This window comes from Lethenteron reissneri, chromosome 26 (genome assembly GCF_015708825.2).
Source record: "Lethenteron reissneri isolate LAM-NWPU_2019-01 chromosome 26, ASM1570882v1, whole genome shotgun sequence".
NCBI classification, from domain to species: domain Eukaryota; kingdom Metazoa; phylum Chordata; class Hyperoartia; order Petromyzontiformes; family Petromyzontidae; genus Lethenteron; species Lethenteron reissneri.
In genome coordinates, this window is record NC_083804.1 from 18,056,581 (window position 1) to 18,079,595 (window position 23,015).

General features: G+C 49.7%; 1 protein-coding gene across 1 annotated transcript; it reads left to right on the forward strand.

The window, feature by feature from the left end:
• Positions 1-2,109: 2,109 nt before the first annotated feature.
• PRXL2B (peroxiredoxin like 2B) lies at positions 2,110-21,713 on the forward strand. The gene is made up of 8 exons (XM_061560338.1): positions 2,110-2,262; positions 5,088-5,219; positions 5,474-5,558; positions 14,194-14,245; positions 15,109-15,172; positions 16,878-16,953; positions 17,222-17,349; positions 21,106-21,713. Exons 1-8 carry the CDS (start codon positions 2,200-2,202, stop codon positions 21,127-21,129), a joined length of 624 nt encoding a protein of 207 aa, XP_061416322.1. The 5' UTR covers positions 2,110-2,199; the 3' UTR covers positions 21,130-21,713.
• Positions 21,714-23,015: the final 1,302 nt, after the last annotated feature.

A 23,015-nucleotide genomic window follows, 5' to 3' on the forward strand; every position in this document is an offset into this window, starting at 1 on the left:
TTGCGAACATTCGACTGACGAACTTTCAGAGATACAAACAAACCTGTTCGTACGTCGAGTTGCCTGTTCGGATCGAGAGTCGTAAGTTTAACCGCCGCACAATAGACGGTGGCATTTACATTTGCAGAACATGAAGAACAAGTGGCATCTACATCTACAGGAGATTATACAACTTTTAAAGGCATTCCCCGTGTTTAGTGTACATGCCGTACAACATGTTTGGAATCGACAGGGGTAAAGGTGGACTTATGAACAAATCGACTTACGAACAGACCTCTGGAACCGAACTCGTTCGTAAGTAGAGGAGTAACTTTACCGTTTTAAGGTCGTTGCCGGTTTAATTGGGTGGGTGGGGGGTGTCAGTATAATTCTGCACCCCGGTTATTGAGCAGCGTCGAAAAAACCGGTCAAACGAAAACGGTGGTGAAATCGCTTCCTGATGCAGAATTACCAAAGCGAGCCTGTAACCAATAATCAATAATTAGGTTATGGCAATTGCTTGGGGCGGGCCTGGCTCTGCTGGTGAGACCGGTCCGGAGTGTTGCTTCTCTTAAATCAATGCTGTTGAAGTTAAGCACTCCCAGAAGGCCGTGCGGTTGATGGGTTGTGTAAGAAATCCATTTATGTTTTTTTGTGGCGAGACGGATATGTGAAGGAGACATTGCGAATGTATTATGTTAGACAGAAATCAATAGTGCCTACCTGTTGGGCAGCAGAGGGCAGTGCAGCAAATGCGATTGCTGTGTCCGTACAGGATTGACGTGCCTTCACTTCTTATGCTCCTATCCCGACCTTGACCAATCCGCACTGACCAGCGTGCTGAAGTGTGGTCACATAACCCCCCTCCCACGCTTCTCATCCAGAAGTGCATCGACAAATAGGCAATACATGCACATATACAGTAAACAATCTTTTCCCTGTTATGTAACGTGTACAAAATGTTCAAACATACTTGTATGGTCGACGGCAGTGCTGTTCACACATTTTCAGCAGGGTGGCCACTTTCGCTTATAAGACATCAGTGTGAGGGCCGCCACAGTTCGATTCCAGGCCACGGCTAACATCAGTTGCGAACAATATTAAAACCAGTCCTGGTCAAACTACCCGCCCCTACGAGCGACAGCGTAGGGAGTCACCTTCCAGCAGTGCATGGACAAAGGGCTGTGAATCATACGCGTTATATAACGTGTCAAGTACGCTGTAACGTATGCAGCCATAACACGTCTCACAGCGACGGGAAAACTCTCGCAACAGCGAGGGAAATCAAAAAGATCACGGGCATTGAGCTGCCACCGCTGAGCACCTGGGTTCGATGCCTGGTCTCACCTACACAAAAACCGCGCTTAAACCGGGGTCTCTAAGAGTGTGGTGCGTTTAGGGTCTCCGCCGGGTAGCCAGTGACCTACACAGAGTCTCATAGACTCACATAAATCGGTTTACACCGATTAGCTTGTGATTAAACCGGATCCTCCAGCGCAGTGAGTTGATGGGTCTCAGGCCGGTCACCAATGACTTGCACAGAGAGCCATAGACTTACATGTATATCATGTTGCGCGATTTACGAATTACTGCACACTTAAAACACAAACAGAAACTTCAGGGTTGCCCTTAATGTGGCTCTAAAAGTCCAACATACGTATAAACATGTGAATTTCAGGTAAATGTGAAACAAAAATCTAATCGATATTTCTAAATGGTGGGTTCACCGTTTCGTGACGCTGAGAGAATACGATGGGAACACATCTTGAGAGCGCATGGAACGCTCTTCCTTCCGATATTCGGAAGCCACTGGTGCAATGCACATTAAAATAATCTCTATATTGACAAACTAATTTATTTAAAAAACTTTTTGTATTTAGTTCCTTGTCCTTCCCCCGCACCTCCAATAAGCATTGCGAAAGTTCAACATAAATACGAGACAATATATAAAAAAAAATGTTCAAGAACTTAAAATATAATTATTGAATCAGCCAGAGTTGTGTAACCGAGGTGACGTCACGCACGGCGCTCCCATTGTTCCGGAGCGGGTCACGTGCGACGGGTCACGTGCGGCGCGCATCGCCCCGCAAGTCCCCGCCCCCCACGTGTTTCGCGTGGACTTTTAGCGCCGGTTTAGTTCGCAGTCACAGCAGTAGCAGAGCAGCCACAGAAGCAGGAGCAGCAGCAGGAGCCACAGAAGCAGCAGCAGCAGCAGAGAGCATGACGGACGTGAATCTTGAAACAGTTGGAGCGAACAAGTTGGTGAACGCGCGCACCGGGGAGGTAGGCTGTGTGTGGTGTGAGTGTGTGTGGTGTGATGTGAGTGTGTGTGGTGAGTGTGGGGTAGTGTGTGTGATGTTGTTTGATGGTAGGTAAGAGTGTGTAGCGTGTGTGGTGTGTATATATGTATGTGATGTTGTTTGATGGTAGGTAGGGGTGTGTGGTGAGTGGTGTGAGTGTGTGTGATGTTGTTTGTTGATGGTAGGTAGGGGTGTGTAGCGTGTGTGGTGTGTATATATGTATGTGATGTTGTTTGATGGTAGGTAGGGGTGTGTGGTGAGTGGTGTGAGTGTGTGTGATGTTGTTTGTTGATGGTAGGTAGGGGTGTGTAGCGTGTGTGGTGTGTGTATATGTATGTGATGTTGTTTGTTGATGGTAGGTAGGAGTGTGTAGGGTGTGTGTGACGATAGGTGTGCGTGTATGTTGCTACACGTGTTTGAGATGGTATGTGTGGCGGCGGTGCGTGTGGTAATACAGGCTAAATATATATAGTACAGTATACGATGTGTACGCGTGTGCAGAGCGGTGGTGCCACGCTGCGCTACGCAGCCGGGTGAGAAACTGCGTCCGCAACCCGTCCCTGGGCCTTCGCTCGGCCGGGCTTCACACTAGATCCACTCGGCCGTAAATGAAGTACTTTGCTGATGTTTACTGGGGCTGGATAACCCCCCCCCCCCCCCCATGTGCCGTGCCGGCCCTAATAGGTGCTCGCTAACAGCCCCTAACAGTCTTGTTAAACTGGGAATATTGTATTATTATTAGTGTTGTGTGCTGTGTGGGGAGCGGTGGTGCAGTGGTTAGCGCGCTGCGCTACGAACCCCTGCGCGACCAGAGTTCGATCCCCGATCGGGGCCACCACCCAGTGGCGACGATTGTCTGAACCGGTTACCTGGGCGCCTCCCCTAGGTAGACTCGGCCTACTAATGAGTACCTGGTACGCTGCGTAAAAACATCGCCACTGGGGGGGTGGGGGGGAGACAAAGACGGACGGGCGTGGTGCTGGCCACCCCCAACCCCCTCGTGTGCCGTGCCGGCCTTCATAGGTGGTCTCCAACACACTTGCCCCAACATTGTGTCGAGGCTATACGGGGGATCTTTGTCTTTGTGCAGCAGCTGGGGCGCGACCAGACAAAGGCTGAGCGGCCCCAAAGAGCCCAAGGGTCGATTCATGACACTACCAATAATTAGTATCGGTTCCAGTTGAAATCCTAATAAACGAGACTATGAACGTTGTGTTTACAAAGCCCATCTCTCTCGCTCTCTGCTCTACATCTTGGCTGTATAACGACGACGTTCTTCGTCCCCATCGCCGCCTCTGCTCTGATCAATTTCTGTTATCCCCACGACGAGCTAATAAGTCAATTGTCCCATGCCGTTAGTTTGTGTAAATATTTATGTTGATAATTGTCGTAATTACGTGGGGTTTTTTTATGGTGTGTGTGTGCTCTCCCTCTGAGAACTACACATGTGAACTGCGTGTCATTGTGAATGCGTGTTCGTACGTTGCTGTGTGGTATAATGCTAGTGCTGGGTTGTGTGTGTTCGTGCGGTGTCGTTGTGTGTCGCGTGTAGATCTGTGCACCGGTGGTGCGTTTGTGTGCGCACAGAGGAAAACGAATATTTACGGAAATGTTTGTTACCCATAACTGGAGTCTTCAACATTTTCAGAGCCATTCATCCCGTACAACCAAACCCACGTGTGTTTTTTATGCACCAGGACCAAATTAGGCCTTATACCCCATCATACTACGGTTCATTCTAGATTTGACGTTTTCGTGACTGCAATAATCCATATTCTTTGTTTTTTTTATTTTTTCACCTACGTGACTTTACCGAAAGAACCAAAGAGTATGCATACTACGGTTGATCATTGATTATTTTCTGGCTTCCAGCATTATCCGGCGTTCCTGGGCCGATTCCGGTGAAACCGGCAAAATCGCTCCAAAGGCTGCAACCAGTCCGTCAATCAGCACCATGTGCGGGACAAATGAAAAGGAGCTATGCACGATTTCAGTGTTAAATATATACAGTACATTATACACTACATACAAATTAAACAATGAAAATCCTGCACTTATACACATCACCCCCATGCATAGTCTTCGAGATTGCAGTGGTAAGTACGGTAATCGGTAAATAAACCTTTTCAAGTAGGATATTTATTTGTCTTGTTATTTACGCCAATTTCAAATAGTAAAATTTAAAACACTAAAAAAAACATACACCTAAAAACAATGTCATACAAGAATGTGCTAAAAAAATTGCTATTTTAAAAATCCAGCGCCCCCTCTGAAGCTGCCGGATAATCAATCTACTGTATCAATAACCACTGCAAGCATCTTAGCTGCACTAATCGGGTATTAGAGGGGACGTTTCCTACCTGCCATCGCTGTGGTCATAATCCTAGAGCTCTCGGGCCTCTGCCACCACAAGGTCCACTTGTTTTTGTTGCCTCTTGTCTTGATCACCGTAAAAACAAATTTGCGCAAATGTGACCAACTGATAGCAGCAGTGGTGTAGAGATATCCACCAAAGGTTCCCCAGAGTGTTTAAACCCAATAATAATTGAGAGCATAGGGAGTAACAGTCATGAGGTTTGCCTTCGTGTAGGTGCTCTGAACTTTTTATCATTTCCCACTAAATGTAGAACATCGGGCCAACGTTGTCATAACAGTTGGCCTGTTTGCTCAACGTTCCATGTTTACCAAGTTGACATCTCACGACGCCGAGATGATGATGATGATGCTGCTGCTGAGCGGTGCGTGACAGCTGGAGCCACACACACACACACGCGCGTTGCTTTGTGCTCTCCCCATGCGCGTTTCCAGGTCGTGTCATTGGCGTCCCTGTGGCAAGGCCCTCAGCCCGTGGTCATCACGTTCCTGCGTCGCTTTGGCTGCGCCGTGTGCCGCTGGTGCGCCCGAGAGCTCTCCACCGGCATGGCGCGTGCCAACCTGCCGGTACGCGCACGACGCCAATGGCGGTGGTTGTGCATTTGGTGATTTTTTTGGGAAGATTTGCTGGTTTATCCAGGATGTTTCTGTTGCGCGTCGTCGCTTTAAGATGTTCTCTGTTCATATTTTGTTTGTTGCGGTGGCACCCGACTCAAGAGCCGCATGGTTCACAGGGCTATACCTAGTAAATGAAATTTGAAAACTTAACTTGAGTGGTTGCGGTGTGGTTGGTTCAGTGTGGTTGTGGTGTTGTTTGCCAGGCCGGAGCGGTACGTTTGGTCGCCGTTGCATCTGAGCGGGTCGGGCTGCAGGAGTTCCTGGATGGAAATTTCTTCAGCGGTGGTGGTAATTGCTTCCAGTTCACTCTACCCCCCCCCCCCCTTCCACAATGCCTCTTCCCCTCATCATATTCCCCTTCCATGTGGGGTTTTTGTCTGTGTGACTGAAAATTTACAAATGTAAGGGGCTTCTTTTGCCGGTGAGACTTCTTACTAATATACAAATATATACAGCAAGGCTTCGGCTCTTGAAAATCTGCGCGAAAATGGAAGTTGTAAAATGTAGACTTTATATGGGAAAACGGGGAGTTAATTTCCCGTGTTTGACTTGATATACGGAAGAAAATTCAAATATTTCGTAACATTAATCCTGTACCGTACACATGTCTATACTTAATTATATTCTACAAGGCACATTAATAAATTGTACTGTAAATTCGCTTTTACCCAAGGTGCTTTGCAAGGGTTTTGAGTGGTACAATTATCTTCCCGGGTTTTCTTTATAAATCCGACTGTTGACTAGTTTACCACGTCATTGTGGCCAACAGTAGACACACGATCACCACGACCAACAACTCCACTTTTTGAGCCAAACTCATCACTTTATTCTGCCTTTTGCTCAACTCACTTGATGTTTAGACCCCATGATCTAAATAAAAACACACCACAAATAAGTCTAAAATAGCAAAAGTTAGCGGCACTTGAAGAATGAGCTTCAGCATGTGGATGGTGGCACGTGGCCACAATCCACGACTGTACAAGTACAGTACCCCTCCCGCGTTAGGGGCCGTCCATAAATGACGTCACGCACCTGGGGGGGGGGTCAGACATGTGTGACGAGGGGGGGGGGTGAGAAATGTGACGTCACATCAAAATGCGCAACTTTAAATAAATATAGACAACACGTTCTACTTAATTAAATATACTTTGTAATAAATGTTTTCTCCTACAACATCAGAGTGCAGCGCCACATTAAATACGCACTACAATGACAATAGTTTAAAGCGATTTTAAGCATGTTTTATTTTCGGGGGGGGGGGGGGCAGAGCTTTGTGACGTCATTTGAGGGGGGGATCTGACTTTTTGTAACTCCGTGTGACGATGGGGGGGGGGGGGTCAAAAATCGTCCAAAATCGCGTGACGTCATTTATGGACGGCCCCTTATACGATGTTGCCAAATCGCCAAGGAAAAAGGCACGAGAGTTAAACTGGTATGCAAGTATACAACTGTGAATAATCGAATTTCGCAAAAGAAAAATACACAAAATGAAGAGGTTTTCCTGTACAAGTGAAGTATGGGAATTGACGGCAGGAACTTCTTGACGGGAACACACTTTTATTAAATCTTTACGTATCAAAATACAACGTGTAGTCTCCTTTCTTCCGACTTCACACTCCACTACTCTCGTGTAAACTCTAGGCCTCTGGCTACACACGATACCCTTCACTCGTGTAGACCCTACGCCTCTGGCTACACAATACACTCGACTCGTGTAGACCCTATGTCCCTGGCTACACAATACACTCGACTCGTGTAGACCCTATGTCCCTGGCTACACAATACACTGCATTCGGCTCGTGTAGACCTTACGCCTATGGCTACACACACTACACTCGCCTCTGGGTTACACAGAGTCCCGGTCCCGTTAGGACAGCGGGACTAGGTACCGCAGGGCCCTAGGTCTTCATCCCCGTCTTCATTCTTCGCTGGTTACACACTGCCCTCACGCCTGTGTGCATCCCCTTTTATAGCCCCTGCTCACGAGAGGCGGAGCTGATGCGTACTTCAACGTGAGCATCGCTCCTTAATGAACCAATCACGACGCACTCTCTCTACGATCCGTTTTCCCCAGCGCGTGTTAACACTCCTCCACCAATCACACCGCGCTGCCACCCGATCACTCCCTCTCAGCACGTCACCCGTCCACAGCCAATCAGTACCCCGTAACCCACGACCCCGCGCTGACCCCTGATCCTCCACCGTCAGCGCACGTCACCACCTACACAGCCAATCATTACGCGCTGGCATACGATCTCTAATCCCAGCGCGTATCACCTCTACATCACCCCCTCCCACATAGCTTGCAGCCGGCCCGGCTGTTAACCAACAACACAACCTAACGTCAATGCAGTAACAAAGAAACTCCACCTCTCAGTGTGCCCCGTAACGCAACAACAACAACACAACACAACACTTAAATATGAAGCAATATACAGCCCGACGAACAACACAATAAAAGCGAACACCGGAAACCGAACGCGCCAAGTGTCTCTGTGACTAAACGCAGTGCCGAGGCGCTCCGGCTGCCTCGACTCCTCACGTGGCAGGTCGCACAAAGTAGCGCGACCTAGCGCGAGTCCGTCTGGCCGGTCCGTCGTATGGGACGGGACGTTGGCGACCGTCCGGTGGCTCCGGCCGCTCAAGATCCGGCCGCCGGTGGTCGGCAGCTGTCAGTTCCGAGACACCTGGGAGCGGATCAGGCGGAGACATGTGAGGAGCAGGCAAAGACAATTCCCCCTCAGAGTCGCTGGTCACATTACATGCTCGGCCCTCATGACACAAGGGGAGGCCATACGGAGGCGAGAACGGTTTCAGTCGGGAGGGGTGGACGTACCAACGGCGTTTTCCCCATTTTATCTGAACGCACTGGGGGCGTGCAACCCGCACGACCTCCACGGGTCCCCGCCACGGCTTCAACAATTTAGGCGACGTAGCCAAAGGTGCCTGCGGGCAATGCAGCCAGGCCCTGTCACCTGGTTCCCAATTGTGCACGGACACCTTCCGTGCCCGCAACCGCTCGTTTGCAATTTGGCGAGCCCGTGAATTAAGCCGTGCGGCCTCCCTTGCCTCTGTCAGCTTATGAATATTAAATTTAATATGCTCTGCCAATTTCGAATTTGCTCGTGGTGCGGACAGACCCAGCTGCGTTTCCATGGGCGGGTCGGCTTCCCGACCGTACATCAGATAAAACGGGGAAAATCCCGTAGCTGCATGGGGGGCCATTCTATACGCGGCGAGGACCCCAGGGACCTGCAGGTCCCAATCAACATGCGCCTCACACACCTGCTGGCACAACATAGAAGTCAATGTCCTGTTAAGCCTCTCCACCATCCCGTCCGTCTGCGGGTGGTACGGGGAGGTACGCACCTTCTTGGTACCCAACAGGTCGCACACCTCTTGCAGTAATTTACTCGAAAAATTCTTCCCTTGGTCAGTCAGCAAGCGTTCGGGAGCCCCCTTGTCCAGGACGTAGCCCTGGACAAAGGCGTCCGTCACAGCCGCCGCCGACTGGTTGGCGAGTGGCCACGCCATAGGCCACCGGGTAAAATATTCGACCCCCACCAACAGGTACTTATTACCCCTAGGCGTGACCGGAAAAGGCCCCAGAATGTCGAGTGCAACGAGCTCGTTAGTGCGCGAGACCTGGATGGATTGCAGCGGTGGATTAGCTGGCACAGGCGGTGGTTTCCGTCTGGCGCACTCAACACAACCCTTCAGAATGTTCACCACGTCACCCCCCCATTCCCGGCCAATAATAGTCACGCTGAAGCAGGGCAAGCGTTTTGTTAACTCCCAAATGCAAGAGGCGTTCGTGTGCGGCCAAGACAACCTTCCCCCTCACAGCAGCAGGCACCACAATCGCATGCCGCCGGGACAAACTGTCCCATCTCATCAATAGGCCTTGCTTAAGCTCGTAGGAGCCAGTTCGGTCGTGGTTACCTTCGGAACCCCCCGTCTTGCGGCGCAATGCCAGCAGGGAGCTGTCCGCCATTTGGAGACGGCCCCACTCAATCAATGACATTGAGAGCAGCGAGTCTTGACCCCCAGGGGTAGCGGGACCATCCCCAATTGGTGTGCTCGCGGCCGCAACCAACGCCTCCCTACCTTCCTTAACCGGCGGTTTACAGCGCGCCGATCCCGATAAGCACGCACATTTGTGACAAGGCAACAACCGCGACAGGGCATCGGCATTTGTGTGTCGCAAGCCTTTACGGTACGTAGTCGTGAACTGATAGTCCTGGAGGACTTCCAACCACCGCGACAATTGGCCCGAGGGCTGGGCGACCCGCAATGAATACTGGAGCGCCGCGTGGTCCGTCCGGACCGTGAAATGACGACCATAGAGATATGGCCTGAATTGTTGTACAAAAAAAACAATGGCAAGCAGTTGGTGACGCAGTAGCGCTGCTCTGCCGGCGACAACACCCTGCTACCATAGGCGACCACTCGTTCGACCCCTCCAACGACTTGGGACAGCACTCCCCCAATGCCCGTGTTGCTAGCGTCCGTGTCTAGCAAGAAGGGACTCGCGAAGTCCGGATAGCGCAAGGGTGGGGCCCTAACCAAGGCGTCCCAGAGGGAGCAGAATGCAGCCTCCTCCTCCGGTCCCCATCGGAACTTCACTCCTTTCGCCGTTAGAGCGTGCAAGGGTTTTGCAATGGTGGCAAAGTGCTCAACGAATCGGCGATAATACGAAGCAAAACCGATGAAACTGCGTACGTCTGACACTGACGTGGGCGTTGGCCACGAACTGACACAGTCCGTCTTCGCAGGATCGGTAGAAATCCCCGAAGAGTCGACAATGTGACCCAAGTACCTCACGGATTTACGAAAAAGGTGGCATTTGGCCGGTTTAAACTTTAATTTAGCCGATCGCATTCGCAAGAACACCCCCCTCAATCGCTGGAGGTGTTCTTCAAACGTTTTACCGAAAACAATGACATCGTCAAGGTAAATGAGGCACGTATCCCACTGCAAGCCCGACAAAACCAATTCCATAAGACGCTGAAACGTCGCCGGAGAGGAGTGAAGTCCCATGGGTAACCGGTTAAACTGAAACAGGCCCCCTGGAGTCCGAAATGCGGTCTTAGGCTTAGACTCTTCGTCGAGTGGCAACTGCCAGAATCCGGATAATAAATCAAGAGTCGAAAAGTATCGCGCACCAGACAATGCGTCGAGAGACTCGTCCATCCTGGGGAGCGGATACGCGTCGGCCACAGAGATCTTATTCAGGCGACGGAAATCGACGCAAAATCGCAGGGACCCGTCCTGCTTTTTAACGAGCACAATAGGCGCTCCCCAAGGACTGGAGGAAGGCGAAATAATGTCGGCTTCTAGCATATCGTTAACTGCCGACTGAACATGTTCCTTCTCAGCAGGACTCAGTCGGAAGGGATTTTGCCTGACCGGTGCCGCATCGCCCGTTTCAATGTGGTGGCGTAGCAGGTCCGTGCACCCAATGTCATACTTATGTTTACTGAAGACATCCGAAAATTCAATGAGCAACCCGCGCAGCGCACCCAACTGTACCGCTGATAAATCGTCAGAGTCCGCGCACAGCGAATCAACCCAATCGAGGTCCTCCTTCAATGTAACGTTTTTCGTGGGACTCGGACCCGCCTGCGCAACCAGCCTCTCCTCCGCAGGGACCCGCGCCGCGTGAGCTAGCACGGTGCCCTGCTGAATGACGGCCGGCCGCGCCCCAGCGTTTAAAACCATCACAAACGGATCCCTGTCAGCCCCCACCAAAGTGTGAGCCACCGACAAATCGAGACCTCCAACAGCCCTATTAGAAGGACCCAAAAGCATGCCCTGTTCCGAGGCCTCCTTCACCCATGGCTTCCGCAACCGGAGGGGAATTAACATTTGTGAACCCGGGGGCACGTGCACGGTCTGTGTCGCTAACGCCTGTATGGTAGCGCACGCCGTCCGAATTTCATTAGGGCTCGTCAAAAATGAAATACGGCGACCCGATGGTAGTTCAATGCAACGCTGATCAATGAGAATTTTGATGGGCATTTTTGCCAAAAAATCAGTGCCCAATAGACAAGGGACCGCCAGGGAGGACGAAACAAAAACGGGTCCCGACAATTTGATATCACCAATGCAAATGGATGCCCTAATCTGACCGATAATGCCCAACGATCCCCCGTTAGCGGCGTAAAATGGCACATCCACCGGAAGAAGCGGACGACATTGTACAGGGAGAATATTATAAATGAGATCCGATATAATAGTCGCCGATGCCCCCGTGTCCACTAACACCCTGACCTCGACCCCATCAATAGATCCGGTAACTACGGATGAACCCGCTGAGGCAGCCACTATTCTGTGCCCCAACTCCGACCATTTAATGTCTCCCCGGTCCCGGCCGAATCGCCCTCTCTGAACCGAATCCCCGAACTCTACTCGGCTCTCCCCCGCCGCAACGCGACGACCCATATGTGCCGAGTATGCGGGCCGAGCATGTGAGGTGCCGCGACTTGCCGGGGTTTGCAGGGACGACTTGGGGCCTTGGTCGTCGTCCAGCCGAGGTCCCATGGCGCGCTGACGTGGGGCGCGGCAACCGGAGGCCACGTGGCCCCGGAGGCCGCAGTTATAGCAGGTGATGACAGTCGTCGGAGATCTCGGTTGCTCCAGCTTGCGGGCCGCTCGCAGAGGCGAACGACCCCCCGATCTCCAGTCCCCCGGTCGTCCCGCGATGAACGCCTCCTCTCGTGGGCTGACGACTTGGGGCACGGTGACAACTGGGCCCGGAGTTGAGGCCACGGCAGCGTTGCAGACGACTCCCTGTTTACGTTGAAGGACCTCGTGCGCTTGTATGCTTGTGGCGACCCGTAAGGCCGTGTTGATGGGGACCCCCAGGTCCTGCGCCAACTTGAGCAGCTGCTCCAAAACCATGGCATCTTGGCCCTCCTCGTCCATACGAGGGAACGCGGCGTCGGCGAGAGCAAGCAAGGCCGTGCGGTAGGCGAGCACGGTCTCCGTGTCCGCTTTCCGTCTTGCATAAAAATGATGGCGGCACGCGGAGGGAGGACCATAGACCTTGGCCATGAGAGCCAGCGCATCTTTGAGCGTGGAGCGGTCCGACCTGCGTGCGGACGTGAAGGCCGCGAGCGCGTTGTCATCCAGCATGGCAGGCAGTGCCCGCAGTGCCGTAGCGTCGGACCAGGCGGACATCTCCTGATGCGCCAAAAATCTGCGCTGAAATTGGCTCCAATCCCCGCCTTCCGCCTTGAAGGCTGACAACGTGGGAAGGCGCTGCTGAAAAATGAAGTCGTCCTTCTCCTCGTGCTTCCTCTCTGCCGCCCCGCCGGTGTGTAAGATGGCGGCCCCATCGGCGGGTGTGTGATGGCGGTCCGCCGCGCGCGTTGGTGACGTCAGCGGGCGCGCATGGAGAACCGCTGCCACGTGGTGATGGCCGTTCCCGCCAAAAGTCGGTGCAGATGAAATGGCGGCTATCGCCAAATCGTTTTGGCGGGAATCTGCAGGGCGACCCTGCAGAACGTCGGCCGCCGTTCCCGCTCCTCCCGACGAGCTGATCTCCGCCAAGATGGACGCGGCGGCGAGCAGCAGCTCCGCCAGACGGGAGTGCGCTTCGCGAAGCACGGCGTCAGTCCCCCGTGGCTCGTCCGGCGCCGTCGGCGGATCCTGCCCCGTGGGCAACTCCTCTTCCTCACCCCCCGATGCCAGTTGACCCGCGTCGTCGAGGTTGTCCCCGTGGTCAATCCCGTGGGTCCGACGGTTCCTCCTTGTATCCATGCTTGGAAGACCGTTTCACTTCTGACGCCAGTTGAAGTATGGGAATTGACGGCAGGAACTTCTTGACGGGAACACACTTTTATTAAATCTTTACGTATCAAAATACAACGTGTAGTCTCCTTTCTTCCGACTTCACACTCCACTACTCTCGTGTAAACTCTAGGCCTCTGGCTACACAATACACTCGACTCGTGTAGACCCTATGTCCCTGGCTACACAATACACTCGACTCGTGTAGACCCTATGTCCCTGGCTACACAATACACTCGACTCGTGTAGACCCTATGTCCCTGGCTACACAATACACTGCATTCGGCTCGTGTAGACCTTACGCCTATGGCTACACACACTACACTCGCCTCTGGGTTACACAGAGTCCCGGTCCCGTTAGGACAGCGGGACTAGGTACCGCAGGGCCCTAGGTCTTCATCCCCGTCTTCATTCTTCGCTGGTTACACACTGCCCTCACGCCTGTGTGCATCCCCTTTTATAGCCCCTGCTCACGAGAGGCGGAGCTGATGCGTACTTCAACGTGAGCATCGCTCCTTAATGAACCAATCACGACGCACTCTCTCTACGATCCGTTTTCCCCAGCGCGTGTTAACACTCCTCCACCAATCACACCGCGCTGCCACCCGATCACTCCCTCTCAGCACGTCACCCGTCCACAGCCAATCAGTACCCCGTAACCCACGACCCCGCGCTGACCCCTGATCCTCCACCATCAGCGCACGTCACCACCTACACAGCCAATCATTACGCGCTGGCATACGATCTCTAATCCCAGCGCGTATCACCTCTACACAAGCAAAGGGGATGAGCCAAATGTTTTGGGCAATGGCCCTAACTTAGGGCAGCCGCTAACCATTGCCTCAAACGAGAGCCTCATAAATGTCCTTTTAAGGCACGTCCTATGAAATAAAAGCCATTGTCTGAAATGTCACCTATTATCTGTTTCCTTTTAAGGCCACAGTGGTATTGATGAATGTGGTGTGTATTGTAATTAGTGGTTGTGTTCCAGTGCCATATCACCAAATAACTTATTTTCTTTTAAGGCAGCGTTCATAACGATGGTGGTGAGGTTTACCAAACAAAGTTGTAATGCGTTAAGAGTAGTTTTAGCGTTCATGAATAAATTGTGTGTGTGTGTGTTTCACAGACTTGTTTATTGATGATAAGAAGCAGTGCTACAATGATCTGGGCTTCAAGAGGTAATGCGCAAAGTTATTCCCGATTGCCCACATGTACGCATTCACATGCCAAAAGCCTTTAACCTGATTTTATAATAATACCAATGTACAGCCCTTGTTACTTCACTAACTGTTGAAGACCTGTTTGTCCTTACCTCGCCACATTGTTTAGTGTGGGTTGTTGAAGGGAGGTGGGGGGGGGGGGAGCTCTGTATTATTAATAAGTCCTCGCTTACTGCGTGTTCACACAATGCGTTTTTCGCTATAACGCAGTTCTGCCATTAGGGAACGCTTTTCGCACAACGCGGCGCGACACGCCTGTTGTAACGTGGTTTCTGAGTGGTCGACGCCGAACAACTTTTTTTTAGCTACACAGCTGAACAGTGTGATGCAGTACACGGAATGGTACAGTAACACAGCGGCATATTCTCCGTTACTTGTCCCGCCTTCTTACTGTGCGAGCGTACACTGTGTCTCGCCAAACTTTATCGTTACATTATTTATGGGCAAAAAAAAAATCACTTGACGCGGCACTTCAGTAATGCATCTACTACCGCGTTGAACGACGACTTGCTGTATGTATGTACGTCTGTGGATACATGTAAGTATTTGGGTGCATGCGCGCTTGTTAGTTTCCACTAGGTTTTGACGTGAGTTTTGTGTAATTACATTTTAGTAGTTAGCATTCGTACGTTGCCACTGCGGTGTCCTGTAACTGCCAACTACTGCCAATGGTGTTGGCTGTGGCCGTCCTTGTAACACGACCACTTGGCTCAATTGGGCCTTACCAGCTGAAAATGTCTGAGTCCATATGTGAATTTGCGAATGTGCATGGTAGCTCACGTCTGCACTTTTTTGTGTGTACATGTGTGCCTGCATGCTAGGTACAATGCACTGTCAATAATTCCGGTGGCTTTGGGTAAGAAAGTCCGGGACATTGTAGCCAAGGTATGTACGTGCGCGCGTGTATGCAAGTCTGTTGCGGCTATACAGGGGATCGTTGTCTTTTGCAAGCGTGTGTGTTTTGTGGGGAGGGGTAGTACAGCGGTTAGCGCACTGAGCTACGTATCCGGCGACCTGCGTTCGATTCCCGTTTGTGGCCAACACCAGTGACGATTATCTGAACTGGTTCTGGGCCTCCCCTAGGCTGACTCGGCCGCAAATAAGTACCTGGTAAGATCATCGCCACTGGGGAGACAGGCGGCTGGGCATGTTGCTGGCCATCCACCGCCTCGTGTGCTGTGGCCGGCCTTCATAGGTGCTCGCCAACAGCACTGCCCCAACAGTCTGTTAAGGTTACATGGGGGATCTTTTTCTGTTTTTTTGTATATGATGCATATTTGAAAAGGTCCTGGGTCCTCCCCTATGACAAACCAGCCTGAAATGAGTACCTGGTGTGGTGTTTAAATGCAGAGGATCTGTCTTTGTTTTGTAGATGACTGGCTCACCGGATATGTTTTGCATTTGGCTGTCTGAATACCAGACATTTTATTACTGACAAATGTTGATCGTATATCAAATGTCAGGAGGGGAGCGGTGGTGCAATGGTTAGCACAGTATCCAGAACCCAGCGATCTGAGCTCTATGCCTAGATGTATAGTTAACACCAGGTGACGAGCAATATTTGAACCGGTTCTGGTGACCCAACCTTGATCAACCAGCACTGGCCAGTGTGGTGAAGTATGGTCAAACATCCCTCATGACCGACACGGCAGGGGAATTTTTTGGATTGAGAAAAAGATCGGATGTGTACATTCATTGTTCTGAATTGGACATGGCAGATCTTTCAAATAATTAAATGGCATTTAATTCAACCACACGGCTTCGCTTGGTGCTCAGTGGTTGAGCGGTGTCATTGTTTCGTCTGTCACCACTTCACTGAGCAGGACCCTGCTTTTCCTTTCTGGAGGGTCCTGCTGTGTTTCGCAGTGGGGGGGGGGGGGGGGGGGGGGGTCAATGTTGCTATGTTTTCTTTCATTGGGAAAGTTTTACCATGATGCCAGCACACATGGCCGACTCTTTTTGAATAACGTCACATGATCTCTTAATATTCCACTGTGAAGCAGACGGCGGGTATGTTTGTAATTAATACACGCGCAGTAATAACCAGGGTGGCCTGCCAGATTCATACCGCGAATCTCTGCAGAAAGTGGCAAACATTCGCTACTGTTTGGCCATGTTTCCACATTCAGAAGGTTGAGAGTTGAAATCTCAATTGGGGTTTAACTCTGCTCCTCATTTCTCCATGGTTGACACCATGAGAATGAACCCACCACTGCATGGGAAATCGGCATTGTTTGTCCTAATAAAGAGATTGGTTCCCACCATCTAAATGTTGAATTTCCATGACCGACTTGGCAATGAGTACACCAATAGTGTTCATTTGAGCATGAATGCTGATATTGCCAAGTCTAAACTCATGCCCGACATGTAATCCATGCTAGGATCTTCTCCAAGTAGAAACATGCGTTTTTAGAGTTTGGCTGCTGTTATAAATTTCCACGTGATAAGCTCATTTTATTGAGCTTTATAGCTCTGTGGGCGTACCTGACGAAATACAAATAGTTAGTTAATTACAGCAGTTATAGCTGGTAAGGATGGTGATGTTGAAGGTCATTGTCACGGCAGTAATGTTTATGGTGATTACTACTAGGCTGTAGAAGATGGGGTGTCTGGAAATCTGTCTGGGGATTTGCTGCAAACTGGAGGCTGCCTCATTGTCAGCGCAGGTACACTTTTACGCACGCATTTATACGTAAACACGCACCTGCACACACACCAGTCCAGTGATATCCGAACCAGATTTGGGTTTGATGTTGCTGAACCAAACTTTAAATGAGTATCTGGTGCTGTGAAAATAGCAGCATTGGGGAGACTAAGGTGACCAGGCGTGGTGCTGACCACCACCACCACCGTGCCGTGATGGCCTTAATAGATTGCTTGCCCCAACATTCTGTTTAAGACCAACCAAGATCTTAATCTTTGTTTGTGTGTCAGGTGGGGAGAAGGTGTTGCTGTGCTTCCGGCAGGACTCGCCGGGTGATTTTGTCCCGGTGGAGACGGTGTTGGAAGTTCTCGGTTTCCAATCGGTGACAAAAGCACAAGAAAATGCGCCACAACCGGAGGTACAACGCACGCACTGCAGGCATCTTTCACTCGACTTGCACTCTTCCAAAAAGTACCCAAACACATTTGAGTTATTGGAAAAAATGATGTCCTGGCTTTATCCCACTCCCTTAACCCTCTGGATACAAACTTTTACACCAAGTTTCAAAAACAAAACTTGACAATTTGTCTCCCCATTTCCAGGGACTTGAATTAGAAACATTTGGATTTCTAATATTTTTACATCTACCTTATTATCCGGAATATAAGATGCTGTGGAAAGTTCTACTAGAGGTGTGGATCTTCTTGGTTCTTTCGGTAAAGTCACGTAGAAGGGAAGTAATAAAATAATAAAAATAAAACATAATAAAACAATTCTCACGACGTTTCGGCCACAACGCAAGCAGCCGTCCTCAGGTGAAAACCAGGTCCGTCGAGGCGACAGAGTCTGAATGAAACAGCACACGAGCTTGGAGCATATATATAAGCTGGGCGCATTGACAAAGGAATTTGCATATCAAAAGGAATTTAGCATATTTATGGGAAATGCAGGAATGTGATTAGTACTGCATATGCATGTGCATTATGCAGGATTGACAGCATCAAAGGGAGCTGCAGTTACTGCTGCTGCTGCAGTTTCTGCTGCTGCTGCAGTTGCTGCTGCTGCTGCAGTTGCTGCTGCTGCTGTTACTGCTGCTGCTGCACTTGCTGCTGCTGCTGCTGCAGTTGCTGCCTTATCCATTTTAATATAACACTATGTATTATTCTACCCACCCTAATGTGTATCACACTGCTATATGTTTACTATACAATTACGACACCATACATTACTCTGCACACTGCACCATGCCAGTGAGTGGAACACGGTCTGAAAGTCACCGTAAACGTGAACACAATCAGTTAAGATCCGAAATGGTTTATTACGCCCTTCCAATGATTGCTAAGCCAGAATCCATCTTCTCGGTTGAAATTGTCTCTGTGTTTGTATATGTGGATCGCCTCATGAACGAATCTCTCATGATAGCCAGATGGCTTGCAGAGAACCTCTGTCTTGGAGAAGTCAATATCATGTGAGCCCACTGAGTTGTAACAGTGATCTGCCACGGCTGAGGTGTTTGTCCTACCGTGTTTCAGGTCTGCCTTATGTTCACGGATGCGGTCCGAGACATGTCGTTTGGTTTCTCCAATGTAACTGCTACCACAGAGGCAACTTAGTTTGTAGACGCCAGGGTACTGTATGTCTGGAACCACATCTTTTACAGACGGGACCAGATCACGGATTTTATGTACTGTGTTGAATCGGACCTGGATCTTGTGTTTAATCAGGATTTTGGAGATCTTTTTTGTGACCCCAGCAATGTAGGGTAAGGTGATGGTCTTGAAAGGCTCCTCAACAGGATCCTTCTTGATGGTTGGAGTGATGGCTTTGCGGATTGTGTAGTCGGAGTAACCATTAGCCTTAAGAGCTTGGCGTACGTGTTTGAGTTCACTGGAAATGTGTTCATGGTCGGAGATGCATTGGGCTCTATGATATAGAGTCTTGATGAGTGAATTATTCTGCAGATGGATGGTGGTGGGAATCCGGTTTTAGATAAGCATCCGTGTGGGTGGCTTTCCTGTAGACAGAGTGGCTCATTGAACCATCAGGTCTCCTTTTGATTAGGACATCCAAAAAGGGTAGCTTGCCATCATTTTCGACTTCCATGGTGAATCTGATGGCTGGGTGTATGGAATTGATGTGGTCGAGAAATTGGTCTAGAGCAGGCCGGCCATCTGGCCACACGGATGCTTATCTAAAACCGGATTCCCACCACCATCCATCCCAGAAGAATTCCCTCATCAAGACTCTATATCGTAGAGCCCAATGCATCTCCGACCATGAACACATTTCCAGTGAACTCAAACACGTACGCCAAGCTCTTAAGGCTAATGGTTACTCCGACTACACAATCCGCAAAGCCATCACTCCAACCATCAAGAAGGATCCTGTTGAGGAGCCTTTCAAGACCATCACCTTACCCTACATTGCTGGGGTCACAAAAAAGATCTCCAAAATCCTGATTAAACACAAGATCCAGGTCCGATTCAACACAGTACATAAAAGCCGTGATCTGGTCCCGTCTGTAAAAGATGTGGTTCCAGACATACAGTACCCTGGCGTCTACAAACTAAGTTGCCTCTGTGGTAGCAGTTACATTGGAGAAACCAAACGACATGTCTCGGACCGCATCCGTGAACATAAGGCAGACCTGAAACACGGTAGGACAAACACCTCAGCCGTGGCAGATCACTGTTACAACTCAGTTGGCTCACATGATATTGACTTCTCCAAGACAGAGGTTCTCTGCAAGCCATCTGGCTATCATGAGAGATTCGTTCATGAGGCGATCCACATATACAAACACAGAGACAATTTCAACCGAGAAGATGGATTCTGGCTTAGCAATCATTGGAAGGACGTAATAAACCATTTCGGATCTTAACTGATTGTGTTCACGTTTACGGTGACTTTCAGACCGCGTTCCACTCACTGGCATGGTGCAGTGTGCAGAGTAATGTATGGTGTCGTAATTGTATAGTAAACATATAGCAGTGTGATACACATTAGGGTGGGTAGAATAATACATAGTGTTATATTAAAATGGATAAGGCAGCAACTGCAGCAGCAGCAGCAGTAACAGCAGCAGCAGCAACTGCAGCAGCAGCAGCAACTGCAGCAGCAGCAGAAACTGCAGCAGCAGCAACTGCAGCAGCAGCAGTAACTGCAGCTCCCTTTGATGCTGTTAATCCTGCATAATGCACATGCATATGCAGTACTAATCACATTCCTGCATTTCCCATAAATATGCTAAATTCCTTTTGATATGCAAATTCCTTTGTCAATGCGCCCAGCTTATATATATGCTCCAAGCTCGTGTGCTGTTTCATTCAGACTCTGTCGCCTCGACGGACCTGGTTTTCACCTGAGGACGGCTGCTTGCGTTGTGGCCGAAACGTCGTGAGAATTGTTTTATTATGTTTTATTTTTATTATTTTATTACTTCCCTTCTACGTGACTTTACCGAAAGAACCAAGAAGATGAATCCCTGCAGTCACGAAAGCTTTAAATCGAAATTTAGAGGTGTGGACTCGAGTCATGTGACTTGGACTCGAGTCAGACTCGAGTCATGAATTTGATGACTTCAGACTCGACTTGGACTTGCATAACAATGACTTTGTCCCAACTCTGAGGTGTGGACTCGAGTCATGTGACTTGGACTCGAGTCAGACTCGAGTCATGAATTTGATGACTTCAGACTCGACTTGGACTTGCATAACAATGACTTTGTCCCACCTCTGAGTTCTACGCACCCAAAACGTATTCCCAATATCAATAAATTTTTCCTTTCTGGTCACACATGCACAGCTCCTGAATTATAAGCCGCGACCCCAATATTTGCTTAAAAAAGTTAAATTAAGAATATGAAAATCGAACTCTATATTTGTTCCAAATTCCAGCTTTCTAAATAATATTTTGTCATACGTTTTTGGGATCTGTGATGTTTGGTTAAAGTCAAAAATTTTTTTATTCTGCATCCTTAAAAACCTCCAGGAGCAAACATTCATAGGCCAAGGTTAAAAACTGGAGTTTACATTTTTGCCCATTCTAATTCTAAGCAGACTTCACCTATATCCTTTCTCGAACATGATTCGAATTCACATTAATTGGTCATGAAAGCGCACGTGAAGAATTTGACTACCCGATTTGATGTATGCCTCGCCTTCTCTGCCAACAGTGCAGGGACGTCTGCTCCAGTTAAATGCCGTGACATCGTCCTGCGTCTCGCATTGCCTTTACATTTCCCACGTGCTCGCACAAATGTGACTCCTGCCGGACCGAAGAAAAGTATCGCTGCTGTGACACTCTAGCAAACACCAACACTTCAACGGTGGCTAATTGCCATGAGTCGTGCATGTAGGGACGTTAACAATAGCAGTAATACTTAACAGCCAATTGTCTATGCACCGCGAGGTGCAAAACTTCCCCGCGCTATATCCATTCAGTGGTTGTTGACCACTTCACCTCGCTGGTTGGGGGAGGGGGGGGGGGCCCAGGGTGGAATCGGCTGTCACCTCTTCCATCGCTCCATCCACGTTGCGATATTGGAGATTAGAAAACAAGAGAGACTCTTTGCGTGCACTTTTCTGCGCTTAGCAGGTCAAGGTGCAAACGTATACGTTTACAGGAACAATTCAGCGAGCATTTGTGAAGTCGAACACGTGCAGGCGCGCAAACCTACTCGACTGAAGGCCTTGGTTTCTCCCCTCAGTCATGATGGGATCGAGCTTTGTAAATGGCAGTTACTGTTAAATTAATCGAATAAAGCAATGATTTTGAAAGGCACATTTGTAGTTCTTGTGTTTTGTACTCGTCGGTATTTAATTCCCAGTTGTGGCTGTCATAATTGCAATTGTGCCGTTGGCGTTTGAATGCTTGGATTTGTTTGAAATCGCTGGAAGCAGGGCTGTCAAACTTAATCGGTAAGCAGGCCGGGTTGGATTCAATGGTGCACTTCAGTTTAAGTTCAGTTGAAGTGCACTACGACACTCAAAGGAATGGCGTTGTCTCCATGGTTGCCCCCCCCATCCTCCTGTAATCTGTGGATCAAACCTCACTCGACACCGGTGTATGGCAGCAAGATTAGTTTATGCGAATGCTGTCGCAAGGTGACACGTTTGGTACAACGATCCTCTGCTATGACTAAATGACCTAAAGTATTGTATTTTTATGCCTGTGAAAATTTAAATTTCTTTGCCATGTCACTATTACAGTATTAACAGTATAAATACAACAATCAGATGTCGAAATTGTGTTTAAAAATGTAGATTGGTATCTGAAGATTATTCATGAGATTGGCGTAGGCTCTTTTCACCTTCCACAGACTGCCATCTGAGCTCCGGTGTTAACTCCATAGGGGGCTGAGGGCAGGTGAGGGTAAGTCACCCTCTTGAGGCCCACACCACAGGACAATTCCGACTTCTGCTTTGTAGTTGGGCACGGGCGTTTGGAGAGGGCAGCACTTGTGTGTGCCAGTGGCATCTTGGTCCGTTTCAACGTCGTGGAAGGTTGGCCGGTAGGGGCCGAGCCCGAGCACCAGAAGTTGTGGCTGTGCACCGGCGTGGCTTTTCCTGCCATGCGGTGCCAACTTAAGGCCCTGCTGACGACAGTGCGAGTGCACCACGCCATCCGCTGACTTCACGGCCGCGCTGGCCCAGTCGTGGGGACGGTGGAGCTGAGCGGACTCAACTTGGATGGAGCCATGACGTTGCATCTCCATCGCAGCCTCATTCATGTGTTCCTCTCTGTATATAACCCTTATGGCGGTTCCCCGGGGGGTACCATAGTACTCTGGCTCTCGCATAATGTCCGTGATGCAGTAATTTTGAGTCTGTTGGTCAGCGATGCGGCAATCGACTCATCTCAACGAGCTCTACACGATGCACCACTAACGGTGCGTACCGCGAGCATTCAGGGTTTTGGCGCAACCGTCCTTGCTGCGTTTCGACATCGCGAAGTAGCACTGATTTCAGATTGATTGGAGTTAAGTACAACCCTGGAAAAAAAAACTGCCTCTGAATAAGATATTTAATTGCCTCGGCCATTTTGTATTATTTGGTCCCCCGGGGTACTGCCATAAGGATCCTA